The 19,846-nt window shown below is 59.7% G+C and overlaps 1 protein-coding gene across 3 annotated transcripts; it reads left to right on the forward strand.

Moving 5' to 3' along the window:
• The first annotated feature begins 1,769 nt into the window (after positions 1 to 1,769).
• Brd3 (bromodomain containing 3) lies at positions 1,770 to 19,812 on the forward strand. 3 transcript variants are annotated; one of them, XM_010608922.3, is made up of 12 exons: positions 1,770 to 2,902; positions 4,852 to 5,173; positions 5,703 to 5,840; positions 6,626 to 6,773; positions 7,395 to 7,609; positions 9,227 to 9,598; positions 11,472 to 11,600; positions 13,503 to 13,694; positions 14,482 to 14,723; positions 17,172 to 17,464; positions 18,376 to 18,501; positions 19,040 to 19,812. In XM_010608922.3, exons 2-12 carry the CDS (start codon positions 4,964 to 4,966, stop codon positions 19,153 to 19,155), a joined length of 2,181 nt encoding a protein of 726 aa, XP_010607224.1. In that variant the 5' UTR covers positions 1,770 to 2,902; positions 4,852 to 4,963; the 3' UTR covers positions 19,156 to 19,812. The 3 variants fall into 3 exon arrangements, with proteins under 3 accessions (XP_010607224.1, XP_010607225.1, XP_019060753.1); XM_010608923.3 differs by lacking the exon at positions 1,770 to 2,902 and adding an exon at positions 4,314 to 4,761; XM_019205208.2 differs by lacking the exon at positions 1,770 to 2,902 and having other exon boundaries at positions 4,789 to 5,173.
• The last annotated feature ends 34 nt before the right edge of the window (positions 19,813 to 19,846 follow it).

Raw genomic sequence — 19,846 nt, forward strand, 5'->3', positions numbered from 1 at the left:
CCAGGAGACCACCTTGTTGAAGGTATCCATGGCTGACGGTGGACTTAAGCAGCACGGGTGGCGGGCAGGGGAGCTCACGGCTGCCTCCAGGTCTGTCTTGAGTTGGGCACCCGGCCTTTCTTCTACCTCCGCTGCTTCCTTTCCTTGTGGTGCTGCTAGCACCCTCTGGCGTCTGGCCTGTGCTGTCACTACCCACCCTGTTCTCCTGGCTACCAGGCCGGCTCAGCTGCCCAGGCTTGCGGGTCCCTGTGGAGTTGGGCTGGCCTTCCCAACAGCTGTCCTGGCTTGGCTTTTCCTGGAAGTGGAGACTCCTTCCTCATTAGGCCCCAAGAATGGCTTCCTGCTCTGGGGCCAGACCAGACCAGTAATGCCTCCGCTGTTGGGCACCTGCCCCTGCCCAGACTGACCCAGGGTCTAGCGGGGGAGGAGCACCTGCTGTCCTTGTCCTCCATGGAGCCTGGCTGTGGTGCTGCCGTCAGGGTCTGCAGGAAGGGCTGGGTGCCATGGCTTGAGAGGTGGCAGGGTTACTGCCCATCTTTCTGGGTGTTCCCAGAGTGACAGCCACACGGGTCCCTGCACCCTCCCCTGGCTCTCCAGGCTCCTAAAGTAGCCCTCGCCTCTACTGCTATGTCCCTCTGGGCTAGCTGAGCCATTGGGGCTGGGTGCCTGCTTGTCCTTTAGGTCCTCCTTGTTCTGTAGAGGAGAAAGGTGAGGCCCCAGACCTGGGGAGGGGCGGGGAGTCAGCCTGCCCAAGGCCACCAGTGAGGATCTGGGCTTGTGCTCTATCTAGCATGGTCCAGCCTGTGCTGGGCCCCTCCTGCAGGCCTCTGCTGGATGGGGGGTTGTGGCAGGCGTGGTGCTGGTGGCACAGTTAGGGGCTATGTGGGTGCTGCTGGAGATCTCGCCACTGACTGGGTGCCACCCCGCTCTGCTCAAGGACTGGTTTCTATGAGTTCTGCCCTGGGTATTTAGAGGCTTCCGTCGAAGGCAGCTCCTTCCACCTACCTGCGCACCACGGCCTCCCTGCCTCTGTTGGGCCCATGGGCCCACAGCATGGGCTGCTTAGTTGGCCATCTGCTGAACAGGAGGCCAGGTGGTGGGCTTCAGGGAGGGTCTCAGAGCCTCACTTTCCTGCTGTGCCTGGGCTGGCTGGGCTGTCTGGGGCTGAGTGGTGGTGTGAAAGAGTGAGCTGGGCAAACTGTGCACGTAGGACGTCATTGCCCTGGGTTTTACCCTTTCCTCTGCTACTCTGGGGAAGGAGCAAGGAGACCCCTCATTCCCCTGGAAGTGGCGGGTGCAGTGGAGATCTGTGGTTCACAGGCACAAGAGTCCTGTGTCTGGACTTGCAGCCCTGTCTGTCCACCTCCCCTCCAGTGGACCCTGCCTGCGTCCATCCGACTTCCCAGAGGGAGCAAGGTCCTGGTCCCCAGGTCTTGAAGCTGCTGGGTGTGTGGGCAGCGCCCTCTTCCCCAGGTGCTACGAGCTTCAGGTGTGGCCCACCATAGGGTACCAAGCCGCTTTGCCTGGGCCCCCCTTGCTTTCAACCTCCCCCTTACTAGCAGCAAGATCCAGGCACGGCAGTCTCTGGAACTCTGAGGATGTCATGTAAAAGAGGACATTTCAGAACGTCCAGCTACAACACCGTTCCTTTTCAAGCATCAGTGTGTGGGATCTGCGTCCTCCATTCGCTCCCCTGCCAGCCTTCTAGCAGAGTGGTCTGAGGCCTGCGTGTGGATGTAGGGCCCTGCCCTGCACATCCCAGGCCTGGCGTTGAAAGTTCTTCCTGACTCTCAGTAACACCAACTGTGCCAGATGGCAGGCTGCCTGGTGTGGGGCTTTGAGACTCTGCAGAACCCTGCTTTATTTGGGTCACCCCACCTGCCGTGGCTGCCCTGTGCCCTGGTTTGGCGTTCTGAGATCTGAGAGGCTGACAGTGGCCACTGGAGGCCTGGGGGTGCTGGGTTGGTGGAGTCAGGCTGTGCAGAAGGTTCCCCCACCCACCTTGCTGCAGGTCCCTTCTCTGAGGCTGGGAGAAAGACCAGCCGTGCTTGCTTGGGGCAGAGGTGTACTGCACACCTATGAGTGTCAGACTCATGCCTGGGCCCACTGAGTCCTCCCCCTGTGAGCTGGGGACACCTCCTGCCCTCCCTCCCAGGCTGTTGTCACCCAGCCCCTGGCCGGGGTGTCCTTCGCCCCACAAATGCCTTCAGGTGTGAGCAGTGGCCCTGGGACTCTGGCCTGCGTCTGTCTGTGGGCTGTGACGGGAGGCGCTTGCTGAATGATGGCCGTACCGAGCTCTCAGGCCTCCTGTGTCTGTCTTTCATTTGTTTTTTTCTTCGCAGTGCTGAAGGTTGAGCCCAGGGGATTTCTGCTCCTGAGCTAGAGCCCAGTTCTTTTTAACTTTTGAGACAAATTCTTTGTTAGTGAGATTCCTCATAGTCCTCAAAGTTGCAGCCCTCCTGTCTCAGCCTCCTACCACCATGCCTAATGAGCTGTTTCTTTTACAGATGAGACTCAGGCTCAGAACCCTGGCCCTTGGTGGGGGCTGGGCTCTGCAGCCTGGTACCCATGTCCCTCTCCATGGCCGCGCGTCTGCATCCTGAGCTTCTCTGTCCTCATTCACCAGCTTCCTGGGTCCTCTTGTCCTGGGATTGCCCATCATTCATGGGGCCCAGGATGGGGAGATGCACAGTCCTGGGCCCCACCCTACCCTTGTGCCTCTGTTCCCCCAGAATCAGAGCCGGAGAGGCCTGCACCGTGGGCGTGAGTCTTCTGAATGGTGGTTTGTCCACAGTGTTGCCTGGGTGTCTTGCTGGTCCCTGGTTGGTTCTACCGAACTCACCCAATTCAGGAGCCGAGTCTGCTGAGGATAATGGTCCTGCCATGCGCTAGTGACCTGCAGGTGCCTGGCCTCTGTGTAGTCACTGGGAGGGTGCGCTGGCTATTGCACGGCCATGCCAGGCCCTTTGTCTTGCTTGGAGTCTCTGCCTTGTCTGCTCCTGGCTCAGCTTGGGGCCAAGCTGCCTGAATTACGCTGTGTGGAAGCACCCCTTTCTGGAAGCCACCCTCTGTGCCCTGCCTCGGGGGTAGCCTTGCTCTCCCCAGTTCCCTGTGTGGCATCCCATGGGGACATGGCCTGGTCAGTTAGGGCAAAGCCCTGCCTCTTACCTGGGACCCTGCCCCAGCCCCACTGAGCTCACCCTCCTAGTCTCCATCCCAGGACTGGGGAGGGGAAGGGGCACCGGCCTGCACCCCAGCCCCTCCTGGTGCCCCTTGTCTCCCAGGTCAGTCTCTGCCCTGTACCCTGCTCCCTGGGCTGTGCAGCAGGCAGCTGGCTCTAAGTCCTACGCCCTGATATGCTGGCTGCCCCTGGGCTCCAGGTTCCCCCAGCCGCAGTCGCTTCAGAGCCCTGTAGGGAGTTGGAGGCACAGGGCCTGGGCTGCCCTGGCATCTGCTTTGCAGCTGTGTGCTGCTCAAGCTTAGTAGGGTCCCAGGCCACTGTCAGTTGTGAGGGAGCTGGTAGAGCCCTGGAGGTTTTGAGCTGCCACATTGTCCAGCATCGCCAGGCCTGGTTGTCACCAGTGTCACCCAGAGGTGGTGGTGCTGGGGCTGGGAAAAGGCCCCAAGGGTGACCCAGGCTGGCACCCAGGCAGCCTTTGGTCTGGAGGTGAGGACTAAGCCTATGGCATCTGGCACAAGCTGGAGCCACCATCCCAGGTCCTGCACACCTGCCTGGAGAGGACCAGGAGCCGCGCAGGCTAAATGTGAGTCCTGTATCGGGGGTGCTTCCTGGACCCGATGCAGATGCGGGGGAGGCCCGGACCTGCTGAGTGTGGGTACAGGTGTGTAACACCCGGCTCTCCGGGGAGAAGAGGCTTGGTATGCGGCACTGCTGCCATTTGTGGAGTCCCCATGCCCGCTTCACCCCTGTGCATGGGCCAGCAGCACATCGGCTGGCTCTCGTGCTGGACTCTAACTGTTCTGTTGGCTCTCGCCAGTCTGAAAGGTGGCTGGGTCCAGCAGCAAGTAGCAGCCAGCTCCTCAGGGTGCAGCCCCGCTCATCTGGGTGTCACAGACAGCACAGTGGGACCTAAATGGTAGCACGGGGTCCTGGGTATAGCTAAGGTGTCCCCAGGAGTCCCTGTGTGCAGCTCAGAGTCTGTCCTGGCCTTTGCTGCCTCTGGAGACCAAGGGTCTGAGCACGGGTGACATGTGGGCTCTGCCATCCAGCCCTCCTGTGTTCCTGATGGTCTGGCTTTTGTGAGTGCTTGCGGGACTGCTGCAGTCCACTCAACTCTGGCTGGCATTCCTGGCTAACCCTGGTCCCCAGAGTGTCTGAGAGACAGCCTGGGGCTTGGGGACATAGGCAGGATGCCTGCAGGGTCTGGGCCCTCTTGCCGTCCTGATTGGCCGGGGCCCGGTGTGTCACAGCTGACCGCCATCACAAACCCTGGCCGTTCTCCTGGTTACCTTAGAACCTTGCATGGTGCCCGGTACAGGGTGATGGTCCACAAATATAGGGGTTGTGCTGGTTCCGCCCATCTTGTGGCTCTGTGTTGGAGTTCTCTGCATTAATTGTCCACGGCTGGGGATAGCAGAGGGTGTGACAGGAGCACTTTGGCCTCCCCCAAGTGGGTGGCGCCGTGGGCCGTGAGCCGAGTCTGCTCTGTGCTGTTGGCCTGGGTACCGGTGGCTGTGCCCCCACTGCCCCACCGTCCAATTCTCTGTCAGGCACCAGTGTGTGGGGTTGCTCTGTGACAGGTGACCGCCACGTGTCCCGGGGGCCTGGTGGTGTCCCTGCAGGTGAGGGTGGGCTCCAAGCTGACAGCCTTTCTCTGGCCCTCTCTGCAGGTGCTGCCTGGTCAGGCCCGGACATGGAAGCCCGAGCCTCCTCCGGGAGCACAGGAGACTCCCGGGCCTCTGTAAGCCGTGGCCGTGCCAGCCAGTGAGCAGCTGCTGGAGGATGTCCACGGCAGCGGCCGCCCCTGTGGGCGCCCTGGCAGCTCCAGGCCCCATGAACCCGCCCCCACCTGAGGTGTCCGACCCTGGCAAGCCCGGCCGCAAGACCAACCAGCTGCAGTACATGCAGAACGCGGTGGTGAAGACGCTGTGGAGGCACCAATTTGCCTGGCCCTTCTACCAGCCCGTGGACGCCGTCAAGCTGAACCTGCCCGTGAGTGGCCCCACGTCCCAAATGGCCCATCTTGGAGCACGGCCCTCTGGCCTTGGCCAGGGCAGCCTGAGCGGTGGGGGCCTGTTGTCCAGCTGGGATAGTCAGCAACCCCGGGGTAGAGGGATGGGTGCTGGGTACAGGAGAGTGGGCGGCCACACCAAGGACAGGAAACTGGGAGAGGGATAGAAGAAGCCAGGGAGGGCGGGCGCAGAGGACCCACTCGAGGGCAGGCAGGCAGACAGGACCGAGCGCGCCAAGGCTGTTTTCTTGGCAGCAGTGCCCACATCTCCAGGTTTTGATTGGACCCAAACAGGAAAGAGTCACGAGGAGCCTGGGGCCAGCCCACTGTGGATCCTGGCTCCTCAAGGGCTCGGAGCCCTAGAACAGCTGGGGCCTGCCTGGCTCCACCCCTCACGGGGATGAGAGAGGTAGCCCGGGCCAGGTCACAGTCCCCCCGCCCCACCGCCACGCCGAGATGCGCGGAGTGATGACGGAGCCCACTGGTAACACCTGAATGTTTCTTTCCTAGGATTATCATAAAATAATAAAAAACCCAATGGATATGGGGACTATTAAAAAAAGACTAGAAAATAACTATTATTGGAGCGCGAGTGAATGTATGCAGGACTTCAACACCATGTTTACAAATTGTTATATTTATAACAAGGTAAGAAGATACAAGGCGTGTGGCCCGGGTCCTTGGGTGGGCCTGGCTGGGTGTGGCTTGAGGCTGGCTGGTGCCTAGTGGGTCAGAGTGGTCCTGGATATCTGGCTGCACATGGTGGGCCCTGGATATGGTCCACAGGCTGTAAGATGTCTTTACCCCGGGCCTGAAAATGCCACCCTTAGCAATCCTATGGAGCCAGTGCAGAGGGCAGAGCCCAGCTTGCTGGCAGGAGGTGCCTGGCAAGGGAGCAGAGGAGGAAGTTTGAGCCAGCCTAGGTTTTTGGGTTTTTTGTTTTTGAGACAGGTTCCTGCCATGTAGGTCAGGCTGGCCTGAAACTCACTGTGTAGCCCCAGACTGACCTTGAACTCATGGTGGTCGTCCTGCCTCAGCCTCCTGAGTGCTGAGATTACAGGTGTGCGCCACCATACCTAGTTCGGCTTGGTATTGTTTAATAGTGGCGTGACTGAAATAAAGACGATGGGGGTGCTGAGCTGAGGAAGGCTCTTTCTGTGTGATGGGATGGAGTCTGGGCTTCTCCCTCTGGATGGAACCCAGGACCTCACGTGCTAGGCTGTGCTTCACCTGAGCTACACTCCCCTGGTTTCTATTCTCCGTGCTTGCCTGTCTTTCCCTGGGATTTTCCTCATTGGAATGTATTTGTCTTGCTCCTCCTGCCCCATCAGCTCTCACAAATTTTAAGTAAAGGCTTTCTTGAGCTATAGCACCCAATGTCTTGTGCCAGCGTGGCTCCTTTCCAGCAAGTGACCCGGGCTCTCTGTCTTCAGCCCACAGATGATATAGTGCTAATGGCCCAAGCCTTAGAGAAAATCTTTCTGCAGAAAGTGGCCCAGATGCCCCAGGAGGAAGTAGAATTGTTACCCCCTGCTCCGAAGGGCAAAGGCCGGAAACCGGCTGCGGGGACGCAGAGTGCAGGTAAAGGGCAGGTGTGGTGGGCAGGGTGGCCAGGGTAGAGTCCCTGGACCCTCCAGGCTGTGTCCCAGGCTGTCAGTGCCAGGTCGTGGCTGCGTGTGGGCTGTGGACTGTGTCAGAGAGGCGGCTGGCCTGGGGTCTCGGGCACTGACCTTGCACTGGCTCATCTTCCTGTCCCCCCTCCAAATCTTGCCTCTGTTGTGTTTTCAGTGAGCTGCGAGTCACAGTCCCACGTTCTGCTCCCTGGTTGAGAGGACTGTGTCCCTGTCGAGTATGCCCTGGGCCTGGCCTGACGGTGTGGCCAGCAGTGGTGTCCTGGGCAGGAGGTGGTGGGCACAAGCCATGTGCTTAGGAAGCCAGGCACCCAGCTTGGTACCGGGGAGGTCTGAGCCCCGCTCACCCAGGGCCAGCCCTGACTTCTCCCAGGTCCCGGTCTCTGTCCAGAGCTGGACTCTCCTTGGTACGGGGAGCACTCAGCCAAGATGGCAGGACCAGCTCTTCCGCAGGTGCAGGGCTGGTCGGGTCTTGGGAAAGAGGGCCTTGGCTGGCTGCAGGAGAGGGGTCCTAGATACTTCTGCAGGTGGAGATGGGGCTGCTGTGCTGAGCTCCCTGTCTGTCCTGAAGGTACGCAGCAAGTGGCGGCTGTGTCCTCGTTGTCCCCAGCGGCCCCCTTCCAGAATGTGCCCCCTACGGTCTCCCAGACGCCTGTCATTGCTGCCACCCCTGTATCAACCATCACCGCCAACATCACATCGGTCCCTGTCCCTCCGGCTGCCGCAGCACCTCCTCCCTCGACTCCCGTCGTCCCCGTGGTCCCTCCCACGCCACCCGTTATCAAGGTGAGCGTCCGTGAGGCTGAGATGGCCATCAGGTGAGGTTGAGGGGTCCACAACCCATGAGGTTCCTGAGTTGAACAGGATCGGGGGGCTGGGGCTCTGCTGACGTCTGGACAGGTTCTCTCTGCAGACAAGGAGACTGAGGCTCGGGGCTGCAGGTCACACGGCTGGTGAGGGCTGGGCTGGACTTGAACCCTGGCTTTTCTGGCCTGGCAGCTCTGGCTTTTGCAGCTCGTCAGTCCAGGTGGGGAAGGTGTGGGCAGCAGTGAGGGCTGGCAAGGACAGGTCTTCCCCTGATGACCCCGGGAGAGGGCAGCATAGCCAGCGGCACTGCCCAGCGTGGTCAGGGCCTGCGTGTCTCTCCCTGTTCCCTGGAGCTTCGCTTGAGGGCCTGCCATGGAGTGGGGGCCCCTGCAAGGTCCGGCCTGCGGAGCCTCTGGAGCCTCCTGCTTCGAGGAGGGACCATGTGGGCACTCACGCGCGTTATCTTCTCCAATTTGATCCCCACAGCCACTCTCTGGGGCAGACAGTAGTCCCCCCTCTTACAGATGAGGAAGCGGGCGCAGGGTTAAATGGCTCGCCCAAGGTAAAACGCCAACCTCCGTCGCTCTCCCCTCCCCGTGGCCTTCACTGCCTGCACCTCGGGTGGCACCTGGCCAGGCCCCTCCCATAGCACGGGCGGTTTTTGGAGCATGCCCCGTTTGCCATGGCCGGATGAGCCTGCCCCTCCCTCCCCAGGCCCTCTGTGGCACGTGCTTGGTGCTTGGCCTCCCATGGGTGCCCGGGAAGTGTCTGGGTGGCCAGCTCATACCCCTGCCAGCCTGAGGGTGGCAGTTTGGCTGGGGCAGTAACCGCGGGGGCTCTAGACAGTAGGTCCCAGTGCTGTCACCTGGCCCTGCAGCTCTTGGTGAGCGAGGCCTGCTGAACTGGTCAGGGCCCTGGGCCCCTATGAGCCACGGGGAGACACATGCTTGGGATCCTGGGGACAGGAGCTGCTCTGGCTCTGTCTGCCCCAGGCGACCACAGATGGCTGGGCAGCACCTCATTTAACTGTGCCTGCAGGACAAAGTGGAGATGCGGCCACCCCACTGTCCCTGGGGTCCCCCAGCCTCAAACCCGCTGTGGCTGCTTCGTGTCTCCTGGCTGGGCCACCCTGCGTGTCCAGCCTGGAATGCTCTTCCACCTTCCCACCCTGCTTGACCTGTGTTGGGTTTAGGGGGCCTTGCCTGGCTCCTCCCTGCTGGTCTTTAAAAGCAGGTCTTCCCTACCTCTATGGCCTGGGGGCTCGCGAGAGTCAGTGGCCTGCTTGCCACTCTGAGGGCCCCCACCAGGCCTGGTATGTGGCCCACACAGACAGCCATGTGCTCAGGCTGATGCGGAGGCCCTGGGCTCGGTGAGGTCTTCAGAGTCCCAGCCTCATCGCTGCCAGCTGTGTGACCTGGGGCCACCAACCTAGCCCCTCTGAGCCTCGGGGTCCTCTACTGTGGGGGCAGCTGAAAGATGAGGCGAGGCCTAGCATGTGGCCTTCGAGTGCGGCGCCGGGGCCACTGGGCCGGATGCGTGGCTGCCATGAGTCATTGTCTGTGGTCCTCAGGCTCACCTGTTGCTTTGCTGTTGCAGAAGAAGGGCGTGAAGCGGAAAGCAGACACGACGACACCTACCACCTCTGCCATCACTGCCAGCCGGAGCGAGTCGCCCCTGCCTCTGTCGGACCCTAAGCAGGCCAAGGTGGTGGCCCGGCGGGAGAGCGGGGGCCGTCCCATCAAGCCCCCCAAGAAGGACCTGGAGGACGGTGAGGTGCCACAGCATGCAGGCAAGAAGGGCAAGCTCTCGGAACACCTGCGGCACTGCGACAGCATCCTCAGGGAGATGTTGTCTAAGAAGCACGCTGCCTATGCCTGGCCCTTCTATAAGCCTGTGGACGCCGAGGCACTGGAGCTGCATGATTACCATGACATCATCAAGCACCCCATGGACCTCAGCACTGTCAAAGTACGTGTGGGTGCCGGCCGTCGGGTGAAGGGGTGACATGTCTCGTGGTCCTGCGGTCCATAGCTTTGTGGTGGTTTACTGTGGTTGAGCCCAGGGCAGTGGTTCTGGTTGTTCTTCCTTTCCCTGTTCCATGTCATCAGGCACAGGCCTGGGCTGTGGTCCACTCCCAGGCTGGCACAGGTTTGCGAAGTTGAGGTTGAGTTTGACAGGCCTGGGTGTCAGTGACTCGTGGCACGAGGCCCCACAAAGCATGTGGGGGTGTTGATCAGTGGCATGGGCTGGTGGAGGCTGGTCCTGTCGACGTCATGTTGAGGGCGGCTCTCCCTGCAAAACTCGTCCTCCATGGTTGTACGAGCAGCTATTTGGGTAAAGGGTGGAGCAGGGTGGGCATGTGGGGCTGTCCCAGGGCAGAGAGCCCGAGGCCAGAGCCACACAGCCTAGAGGCTGCCGGGACCCTCCTCGGAGCCCTTGGTCTGGGCGTGTAGGTCTCTTCACAGTGCATTTCTGGAAAGGCGTTGGAGGTTTGGGCCACAGGGATGCAGCCTATTTGTTTGTCCTGGGTGGGAGGGGCAGACCAGCCCTGATTTGGAATAAAGCCTTGTTTGCCTCCTCATTGTGCTGTGCTTTGTTTGGGCTTCCATGTTCAGCAGTGCTACTACTGCCACTTTTCTTGTTTTTTTTATAACAGTACTAGAAATGGAGCCCAAGGCCTTGCGCATGCGTTAGTACACCACCACTGAGCCATACCCATCCCTTTTTAAAGTTTTATTCTGGGACAGGGTCTCACTGAGTTGTCCAGGCTGGCCTTGAACTTGGGCTCCTCCTGCCTCAGCCTCCCTAATAGCTGGAATCCCAGGGGTAAGCCACCGTGCCTGGCTGCTGTGCCCTTTTAGGAACAGACCTTAGTGCAGAAAAGTACAAGGCAGCCTGTATGTGGAAGTTAGCAAATGAGAAAGGGAGACGCTTTGAGGTGGTTGTAGAGTTTGAAGGCAAAGCTGGGGGAGTGGCTTTGTCCTGGCAAGGCTCAAACTGGAAATAAGCCTCCCACTGATGTCAACAAGCCTCCAGGTGCCAGCTTTTTCCCATCTAACCCTCTGGAGGAGGTACATGTGCCCGGGGTGCCAGGGGCGTGTCCTGGAGTCAAGGTTGGGGCCCAGTCTGACCAAACCCTGCGCCCAGCTTGTCCGCCTCCTCCTTGAGATTTTCATCTACTAGTTTGAAAGCATCCTGGACAGGGGCTTCACCGCTCGTGAGCATTTTACCTTCCTTTTGCCCAAACTGAGTTTGTTCTCAGCTGCACCTCAAGCTGTCCCCTCGTCCCACTCCTGCCCGCAGCATGCCACTCAGCCTAGCATTGTGTGGCTGCGTGCGCGGCCCCCCAGCCTTGGCCTCTGGTCTGAGGAAGCTGCCACGAGGCCCTGTGGTGACCGGGTCACTGCGGACCTCATGCTGGGCTGGAGCGTGGAGCTGGCGTGGGCCGTAGGATGGACGTTGGTCCCACAGCCACGCTGGACTCCTTATGGCAGGAAGTGGGGTTTCGTTCTGGAGCTGAGCAGCCCTGGGGTTGTAGAGGGCGACATCTCCCCAGAAGCCTGCACTTCCCAGGTCCCGGGTTGGAGCTGGCTGGGGATGTTTCATGAGGGAAGGGATCGTGTGGTGGCCACAGGAACTAGGCTGTCTCCCTGATTGCCTTTTTTCTTCTGGTGGCTCTGTCCCTGGATCTCAGACAACTTTCCAAGGTGTTGAGTTACCTCTGTCCCTTCCCTTTAGGCTCCCACAGCTGAGGCCGGAGAGAGGTGGGGTGCCCGGGCTGGCGGTGGCTGTCCTGAGGGCCCCTGGGGGCCCACTTACGCCCTGTCTTTGTGTGTTACAGAGGAAGATGGACAGCCGCGAGTACCCGGACGCACAGGGCTTCGCCGCTGACATCCGGTTAATGTTCTCAAACTGTTACAAGTACAATCCTCCCGACCACGAAGTGGTGGCCATGGCCAGGAAGCTCCAGGTAACCAGAGTGGGCATGGGTACCGTAGCAGCTGAGGTTGGCACTTTGGGCATTGAGGCCCAAGAGATGTGGAGGCATCCAGGAGGGAGGGACGTGGGTGTCATTCATGTAGCCTCTTGGCCCTGGTGGTGAGAGGCTGCCAGGCTCCAAGCTGGTGCCCAGGCCTGCTGGTCACAAGCTGGCGTGGGGATGTGGCCAGCGAGCCATCCTGGCCGGGTTATGTCGTAGCGAGCGGGCAGGGCCTGGTGACCACCAGTGTGAACCCCAGTTGGGACGTCAGAGTCCTCCAAGGCTTCCCTGTTGTGTTTGATGACAGCAGAAGGAAGCTGCGTTGGGGAAAACACAGGAGGGCCAGGTTGTGTTGGGAGGACAGGCACTGGGAATTTGGGGGCTCCACTCAGGCACACGTGTGCTTTGCTGCTGACATCTGGTGCTGCTCATGGGTTTCTGTGCAGCTCAGGACACCAGCACCTCATTGATCTCTGGAAAGTGATGTTACAAGGTGTTTCCTCACACTCCAGAGGTTATGCAGCTAAAAGATTTTCCTTTTAGAAGAAAAAATAAGAGTCATGGGTTTTAGTTGGGCGTGGTGGCCCATATCTGTAATTATAGTACTGTGGGAGGCTGAGGCAGGAGGTTCACAAGTTCAAGCCTAGCCTGGGTAACCTAGTGACTCAGCAAGACCCTCTCTCAAAAAACAAACAAAACTAAATAAATAAAAGTGCTAGGACTGGGGCTGTAGTTCAGTGCAGGGACCTTGAGTTGAGTCCCCAGTAATGACAACACAAACCCAATCAGGAGTGTCTACATCCCGTGAGATATTCTCAGCTCCTTAGTCCCTTGCTCACCCTTGTTCTGTGGACTCTGCGGGTTGTCCATATCATCAAAACCAGGACAAATACCAGGTCCTGCTGATGACCCTCTTCCTCCTTGCTGCACACGGTCCCCCCACAAGGGCCTTCCAGGACAGCGGAAGGCCTAGGATGCCCCATCTTTCTCCAAGAACTTGCCCACTGTGCTTGGACCCAGGTGTGGTGCCCACACAGGGATGCCAACCTCCCATGGAACGCCTATGACGTGGCCCGGCCAGTGCCTGGGTACTCATTGAGCTGCCTCCCCAGCCCTTTATTGTTTAATGACAGGGTCCTGCTAAGTTCCTAAGTGGCCCAGGCCGCTGGAATGCTGGCGTTGTGGGTGTGCACCACACCCAGCTTCACTATTAGCTCTGTGAATTGGGCTATGGGCTGGACCCCAGCACCAAAACCACCTGCCCGCATGTCTTCCTGGGCCAGGGCTCTGAGGGTCAGCACCTCCAGGGGGTCTTTGCCCCAGCAGCAGATCTGGGAGCCCAGAGCCGGGTCTGTGGGAAGCCGCCTCCAGTCTGGTGGTGTGGTGTGGCACGGCGTGGATGGGGGCTGGCAAGGCCCCTTGTTTCCTCATGGCCATGCATGTGCATTCTGTAAACCTGGGGACAGGGATGTCCCCCAAGGGGGGCTTTCCAGAGACTTGGGGAATGGAGCATGGAGCCCTGCGGGTGTCAGTGCACCTTCAGTTCTTAGAGGTGGTTTGCAGGACAGGACTGGCCTTTGAGCTGACTTTGGGGATCACCTGCAGGAGGGCACACTGCATTGGACCTAGGGAAGGTGAGAGGCTTCCAGAGCCAAGTGTCCGGGCCCCGCCGGAGGCGCACTCCTGGGGCAGACTGGTGCCCGCACAGGGATGCCAGTCTCCCACAGAAAGCCTGTGATGTAACCCGGCCAGTGCCTGGGTGGGCTGGCCTGGTCTCCAGGGCTGGAGCTTGTGTGGAGCCGTTGGGACGCTTCCAGGACTTCCTGGGCCCACACTGCCTGCTGAGGTGCTGCCCGTGTGCCGCTCCTCACAGCAGCCCCTGTCGCTCCCCAGGACGTGTTTGAGATGCGGTTTGCCAAGATGCCAGATGAGCCCGTGGAGGCACCTGCACTGCCCGCGCCCGCAGCCCCCGTGGTGAGCAAGGGCACCGAGAGCAGCCGCAGCAGCGAGGAGAGTTCGTCAGACTCCGGCAGCTCAGACTCGGAGGAGGAGCGCGCTACGCGGCTGGCCGAGCTGCAGGAGCAGGTGAGAGCCCCTAAGCGTGTTCCTCAGAGCCAGGGCTTCCCAGGGGAGCTCATGTGCTGCTTGGAATTACTCTCCATCTGCACCATCTCTTTACCTGTCTAATGGGTAAATCAAGAGACCCAGCTTGCCTTTCCTGCCCCTGGCAGCCACCAGGGTGTACAGTTCTGGGGCTTCTGGCAGGGAGGGGACAGCACAGAGCCACCAAGTCAGGAGGAGACCAGTGGGGCTCAGATTGGGAAGGAGGCTCCTGGTAGGCTGGGCCTGAGCAGCGTCACTGGGGCTGACTGGACATTTGGGTCTGGCCACAGGGCTGCCAAGGTCCTCTGCTGTGCACCTTCCAGAAAGCCTGGGGGCTGGGACAGGCTGTCGGTCTGCCTGCTCTCTGGGTCTGTGCTGGCTGTCTCTACCGGGAGGCAGCTACTACAGGAACAGTATGCAAATCCTGTAGCGCTGTACCACTGGCAGGTCCGGCGCTGGGAAGAGGTGAGCTTCTGCCCCCGCTCACTTGGTCCTGCAGCCTTGCCCTGCAGTGCCCAGAAGTGGCTGTTGAATCTCCCTTGTGCGGGTCCTTAAGCCTCTGGCTGCTTACCAGAAAAGTGCAGTAAAAAGGGTAGCCAGCGTCACAGCACCTCCTGTGCCCAGTCTGTCACCTGGGAGGAGGGTGCCAGTGGCCTCATCAGTGAGGGCCCCGAGGCTCGGAAGGGGCAGAGCTGCTGCGAGGTGGCTCCATCCCCATCCCCAGGGCAGGGTGGCGCCTGGGAGCCTGCTCAGCTGCCCTCTCTTCCAGCTGAAAGCCGTGCACGAGCAGCTGGCCGCCCTGTCTCAGGCCCCAGTGAACAAACCAAAGAAGAAGAAGGAGAAGAAGGAGAAAGAGAAGAAGAAAAAGGACAAGGACAAGGAAAAGGACAAGGAGAAGCACAAGGCCAAGTCTGAGGAGGAGAAGAAGGCCAAGGTGGCCCCACCCGCCAAGCAGGCCCAGCAGAAGAAGGCCCCGGCCAAGAAGGCCAATAGCACCACGGTGGCCGGCAGGTGTGGCACAGGGCCTTCCGGGTGCTGCCTCTGGGTGTGGGGTCCAGGGGTGCTGGAGATGGAGCTGATAGGAGACCTTTCTCTGCTGCTGTCCGGGACCTTTCCTGATGTGGGGGGAGCCGGGACCCCTGGCCCTGTCCTTGGCACCGGGCCTTCCGGTTCAGCTCCTCCCATGGCTGTGGCCTGCCCTGAGGAGCACGGGGGAGGCAGGGGTGGCGGGGCTAGTGGCAGTAGGGAGGACTCTGTCCTGGCCAGGGGAGGTGGCGCAGCCCGCAGGCTCTTTCCTTTCGGGGGTCAGGACAGAGGCGGCTCTGGCGTTCTCAGAGCAGCCGAGGAGGCCGTGTGAGCGGTGGCTGTCGAGGTTGACCGGCTTTGCGGCGGTGGTGGGTGTTCTCTGAGCAAGGGAAGGCAGCTGTGGAGGATGGGGCCACAGGAGGCAGTGGTAGGACAGGGGACGCTCCTCGGTGGCTGTGTGGGCCAGGGAGACAGCCATAGTGCTGGATGTGGGCGCAGGGGACATGTGACATCCTGGGGTTGGTGTTGGTAGCTGTGTGTTCCTTCCTCTGTCATCTCTTCCCTTCTTTTCCTCCTTTCCCTTTGGAGGCAATGCAGAAGTCACTTTTCCTTAAACTCTCTCTGTCCAGTTTGGGAGTCAGGACAGTGCAGGCCTCAGACGTGGAGAGAGGAAGAGTTGTATAGTGACCAGGGACAGCTGAGCAACGCGAGGCTCCCTTCTGTGTTTCGGTGTGCATTTATAGAACTGGCGTTCGGAAATGCTTGGTAGAATTCACCAGCAAAACCACGTGGGGCTGAAGTGTGAGTGTGGATGGGTTTATAATCACGAACGTGAACTCGGTTATGTTCATGTTACTGGCTTTACTTTCTTGGCCAACTTGATTCCTCGGTTTCTCCATTGGTGATTTCGGGGCCGAGCATCTCCCACTGTGACATGGTCGAGACTTGGGGCGTCTGCCTGGCCCTGGTGACAGTACTTCCTCTCCTTCCTGCCGTGGGGAAGTCATATCTTTGCTGATGAGTCAGGACAGAGATTCACCCACTGTATTGATTTTCAGAGAACCAACACAGGATTCCATGCATTTCTGGTCTTTCCTGTTCCCGTGTTTGCCCCTTTCAGCTGCCTGAGGTGGAAGCTTGGTTACTGCTGGGGCCACCTTCGCTGCCTCCAGCCCAGCGCCCCAGTCCGGCCGCGGCCCACAGGTTGTAACGGCATGATGCGTTGTGTCCCTTCGGCTCACACTGTCCTGGGACCTGTCTTCAGACTTTTTCCCCTTTGACCAAGGAGTTACTTGAAATTGTGTTGTCAGATTTCCAAACATTTGGGGTTTTTGCAGCTCTGTTCTGCTTATTGCTTTCTAGTTCGATTCCATTAGGGTCAGAGACTATACTTTGTAGGATTCTGATAACTTTTACATTTTTTAAGGTTTATTTCACAGCCTAAAACATACCCCACTTGAGTGCATACCCTGTAATCCCAGCACAGACGGAAGCTGAGGCAGGAGGATCACAGCTTCACATCTTACCTGGACAACTTAGTGAGACCCTGTCTCAAAATCAAGAGAGGCTAGGGCTAGGATGTAGCTCCACAGTACAGTGCCCTTGGATTCTGTCTCTAGCACTGCAGAAAGTAAAGTAAAAATTAAAATTGTTTTCTGTTGTTTTGTGCTGAGTGTTCTATAAATGTCCCTTGAGGGAAAGACTCTGAAGAGCCCCAGGCCGAGGCACCTGTGGACTGAGCTGGCTGAGGCATGGTCAGGCGCTCATTCCTGCCCAGGCACCCACCGTCTGAGTTGCTAGGGGAGCTCTGGAGTTGGTGTGATGGGGGTTTTCCTGGCTTCTCTCATTCTCTCAGCTTTTGCTGTGTCCCAAAGCTGGACTTAGCTGCACCCACCTTGAGGCCTCACAGTTGTTCCCGTCATCTCTGGCCTGATACTCCCTCGCTTTTCTGGTGCTTCCCTTCTCTGAGGCTGTGGTACCAGGGATTGAACTCAGGACCTTGCAAAGCAGGTGCTGTGCCTCTGTGCTAAATCCCAGCGGGTGTCTTTGAGGTGCATCCCTTCCTCTCCCTTGAGCCTGCTCTGTCGCTGTGGTCAAAGTGGCGCTGCAGGTAGCAGGTGAGTTGTGTCTTGGCTCTTTCCGGCGGGACTGTCTCTTCCTGTGGGTTTTATCAGTGGCGGTGTTGATGTGCTCTTTCCGTGTCCGTTTCCGCACCCCACCCTCTGCCTCCCACTCTGGGTTTACTGGGCCATGGAGACCTGCTTTGACCAGCTGAGTTGGGGGCTCCCGACCAGGACCAGGGCCAGGATCAGCCTTTGTGAGCGGCGCAGAGTGAGGTCCCCACGTGGTCCCCTCCCCAGAGCAGCCGAGGCGGGGAGGCTGGGCAGGTGGCAGCGGACCAGGCGACGCCACGCTGCTCTGTCTCTGCCGCAGACAGTTGAAGAAGGGCGGCAAGCAGGCATCAGCCTCCTACGACTCCGAGGAGGAGGAGGGCGGCCTGCCTATGAGCTATGACGAGAAGAGGCAGCTCAGCCTGGACATCAACCGGCTGCCGGGGGAGAAACTGGGCCGTGTGGTGCACATCATCCAGTCTCGGGAGCCATCGCTGCGGGACTCCAACCCCGATGAGATCGAGATCGACTTTGAGACCCTGAAGCCCACCACGCTGCGGGAGCTGGAGCGCTACGTCAAGTCGTGCCTGCAGAAGAAGCAGCGGAAGCCCTTCTGTAAGTCGCCTGGGGGCCCTGTAGGGCCATCATTCTGTGCCTGGCCCCCCATGGGGGCCATGGGGGCCAGGCGTCCACCACCCTCCGGGATGGGGACAGAGCCGGGCCTGGAGGGGAGGGCACGCGAGGAGCCCACGGCGGCCTGACTGTTCAGGGCTGGCACCCGAGGCCCTGCCCTGCCCTCCCACCCAGGACGGGGCAGCCTCGTTTCCCCAGTGCTCGACTCTGATCCCTCAGGTGCTGCGCACCTGGCTCTGCTGCCTCCCATGGGGACGGGGAGCAGCGGCTGGGTAGGGACGGGCGGCCCTGGTGGTTTGCAGGACAGTGATCCCATTCCTGGTGTGAAGCCGGTCCTTGTACAGAACCCTTCTGGGTTCCTGCTTCATCCTCTCCTCCTGCCTCCATCTTGATTCCCTTCGAGAAAGATCACTCTTCCGATTTTCTATTATCTGTTATTTTGCTCTCTATTTATAATTTGGGTTTCTCATAGAAAAGAAACCGTGTGACATCTAAGCTTGTGCGTCTGATTTATTTCACTGGCATTGTGGTCTCAAGGTGCACCCATTTTCCACAGGACTCAGATTTACCCTCCTTTAGGGCAGAGCAGCGCTCCATGGTGTGTAAACGCCACATTTTCCTCGTCTGTTCGCCTGCTGGCAGACGTGTCGGCCATGCCCAGGGTTGGCTGCTGTCAGCTGTGCTGCTGTGAACATGGACATGCATGGGTCCCTGTGACATGATGTCCTTGACTATTGGGAAGACACCTCGGAGGGGACTAGCTGGGTCCAGATTCTCAGACTGCTTGTGGCGAGGGCCAGGAGCTGCCGTAGTTCTTTTATCCCAGCTGGGCCCTGCCCAGCAGCCTGCAGGGCTGGGCCCCAGCCACCCAGTCCTGTTCCTGTCCCCAACAGCAACAAGCGGGAAGAAGCAGGCGGCCAAGTCGAAGGAGGAGCTTGCTCAGGAAAAGAAGAAGGAGCTGGAGAAGCGGCTGCAGGACGTGAGCGGGCAGCTGAACAGCAAGAAGCCCACCAAGAAAGGTACGCGGCCCGTGCCCGTCTGGGGTGTGGCCCCTGCTGAGCCGCCTGAGGGTGTGCGTTCACTCGGCTGCCCTCTTCTCAGCTGCGGCTCTGAGGCTCCATGCCCCAGTCCGCCGGGCTCCTGGGTGTGCAGCAGCCCACCCTGGCTTCCTCCCAGACCCTGGCTGAGCACCCTTACCCCCAGCCAGTGACCTGGCCTGGCCTTCACTGGGCCCTGCATCTGGGTGAGTGGCTTGGTCCACACCACCTTTCTCTGAGGACGGTTTGTCCCCTGGCCCCTCAAGAGTGGGCTGCTGGCATCTAGGTGGGGTTTGCAGAGCCCAGGGCTGTGTGCCCTCGGGGTCCCTAGCCTGTGTGGCCTAAGCTTTTTTATTTTGTATTTGAGACAATGTCTCGTAAGTTGCTCAAGCTGGGCCTCCTGCCCCAGTGTCCCGGGATGAGCAGACCGCACTGGCCGCTCTCCCTAAGCCCCCGGGCAGGGGATGCTGGCCCAGCGAGGGAGCGGGTGGTGAGCGCCTGTCCACCGGTGTCCCTGCAGAGAAGGCCAGCTCGGCGCCCTCAGGGGGGCCATCACGGCTGAGCAGCAGCAGCTCCTCAGAGTCGGGGAGCAGCAGCTCGAGCGGGTCCAGCTCTGACAGCAGTGACTCTGAGTGACCGAGCACGGCCAGAGGACAGATGGACGTCACACGCTCCGAGGCCGAGTGTCCCCTCCTGTGGTCAATATACTCCTTCCGTTCCATGGTGTGCAGGTTTCCTTTACTTCAGTGTTACGGTGTCTCCGGTTGTGCTCCAGTAGGTCATGTCTGCCCTTCCTGCCGCACGCTTGCGGTCACTTCCCTGGAGACACAGCCGCGCTGACACCAGAGGACCCTCGGTGCCCGTGCTTGGCCCACCTGCCCTGCCCTGGAGGAGTCCCTCTGACTGGGTGCTCCGCACCGGGAGCCTCTGCCACCTGGGCCGCGTGCCGTGAGCGCCACGGTGGGCGGGAGACGGGTGCCAGGCTCCGCTGCCCACAGTGGTGGCATTGGGAGCCCTGGGAGGAGCGGAGTGACTGTGGGCCCAGTGTGCAGGTTTCCGAGCACTGAAACTTTTACCTCAACTTAAAAAAAAAATTTTAAAAACCCACAAAAGGAGACTTTTTCTAAGGTTCAGTGATTTTCTACAGAGGCCCAGCCCAGTGTGTGTCTACACCTCGTTCGCGCTGCCCTGGCTGCTGCTGCCGCACACCCTGGAACCACTTCCCCAGTTTTATGTATATATAAATACTTTATTTATTAACATCATTGGTCATTTTTAAAAAAAAAAAAAAAAAAAAAAAAAAAAAAAAAAAAAAAAAAACCGAAAA

Source organism: Fukomys damarensis, unplaced genomic scaffold (genome assembly GCF_012274545.1).
Source record: "Fukomys damarensis isolate Sample0158 unplaced genomic scaffold, DMR_v1.0_HiC HiC_scaffold_36, whole genome shotgun sequence".
Taxonomy (NCBI): domain Eukaryota; kingdom Metazoa; phylum Chordata; class Mammalia; order Rodentia; family Bathyergidae; genus Fukomys; species Fukomys damarensis.

What these genes read in the sequence shown, in the direction of transcription:
- Brd3 (XM_010608922.3), top strand. Translation starts at nt 4,964, where the DNA reads ATGTCCACGGCAGCGGCCGCCCCTGTGGGCGCCCTGGCAGCTCCAGGC. An exon ending in CCGTCAAGCTGAACCTGCCC is followed by an intron (nt 5,174 to 5,702) that starts GTGAGTGGCCCC and finishes TTTCTTTCCTAG; the next exon opens with GATTATCATAAAATAATAAA. An exon ending in TGGCCGAGCTGCAGGAGCAG is followed by an intron (nt 13,695 to 14,481) that starts GTGAGAGCCCCT and finishes CCTCTCTTCCAG; the next exon opens with CTGAAAGCCGTGCACGAGCA.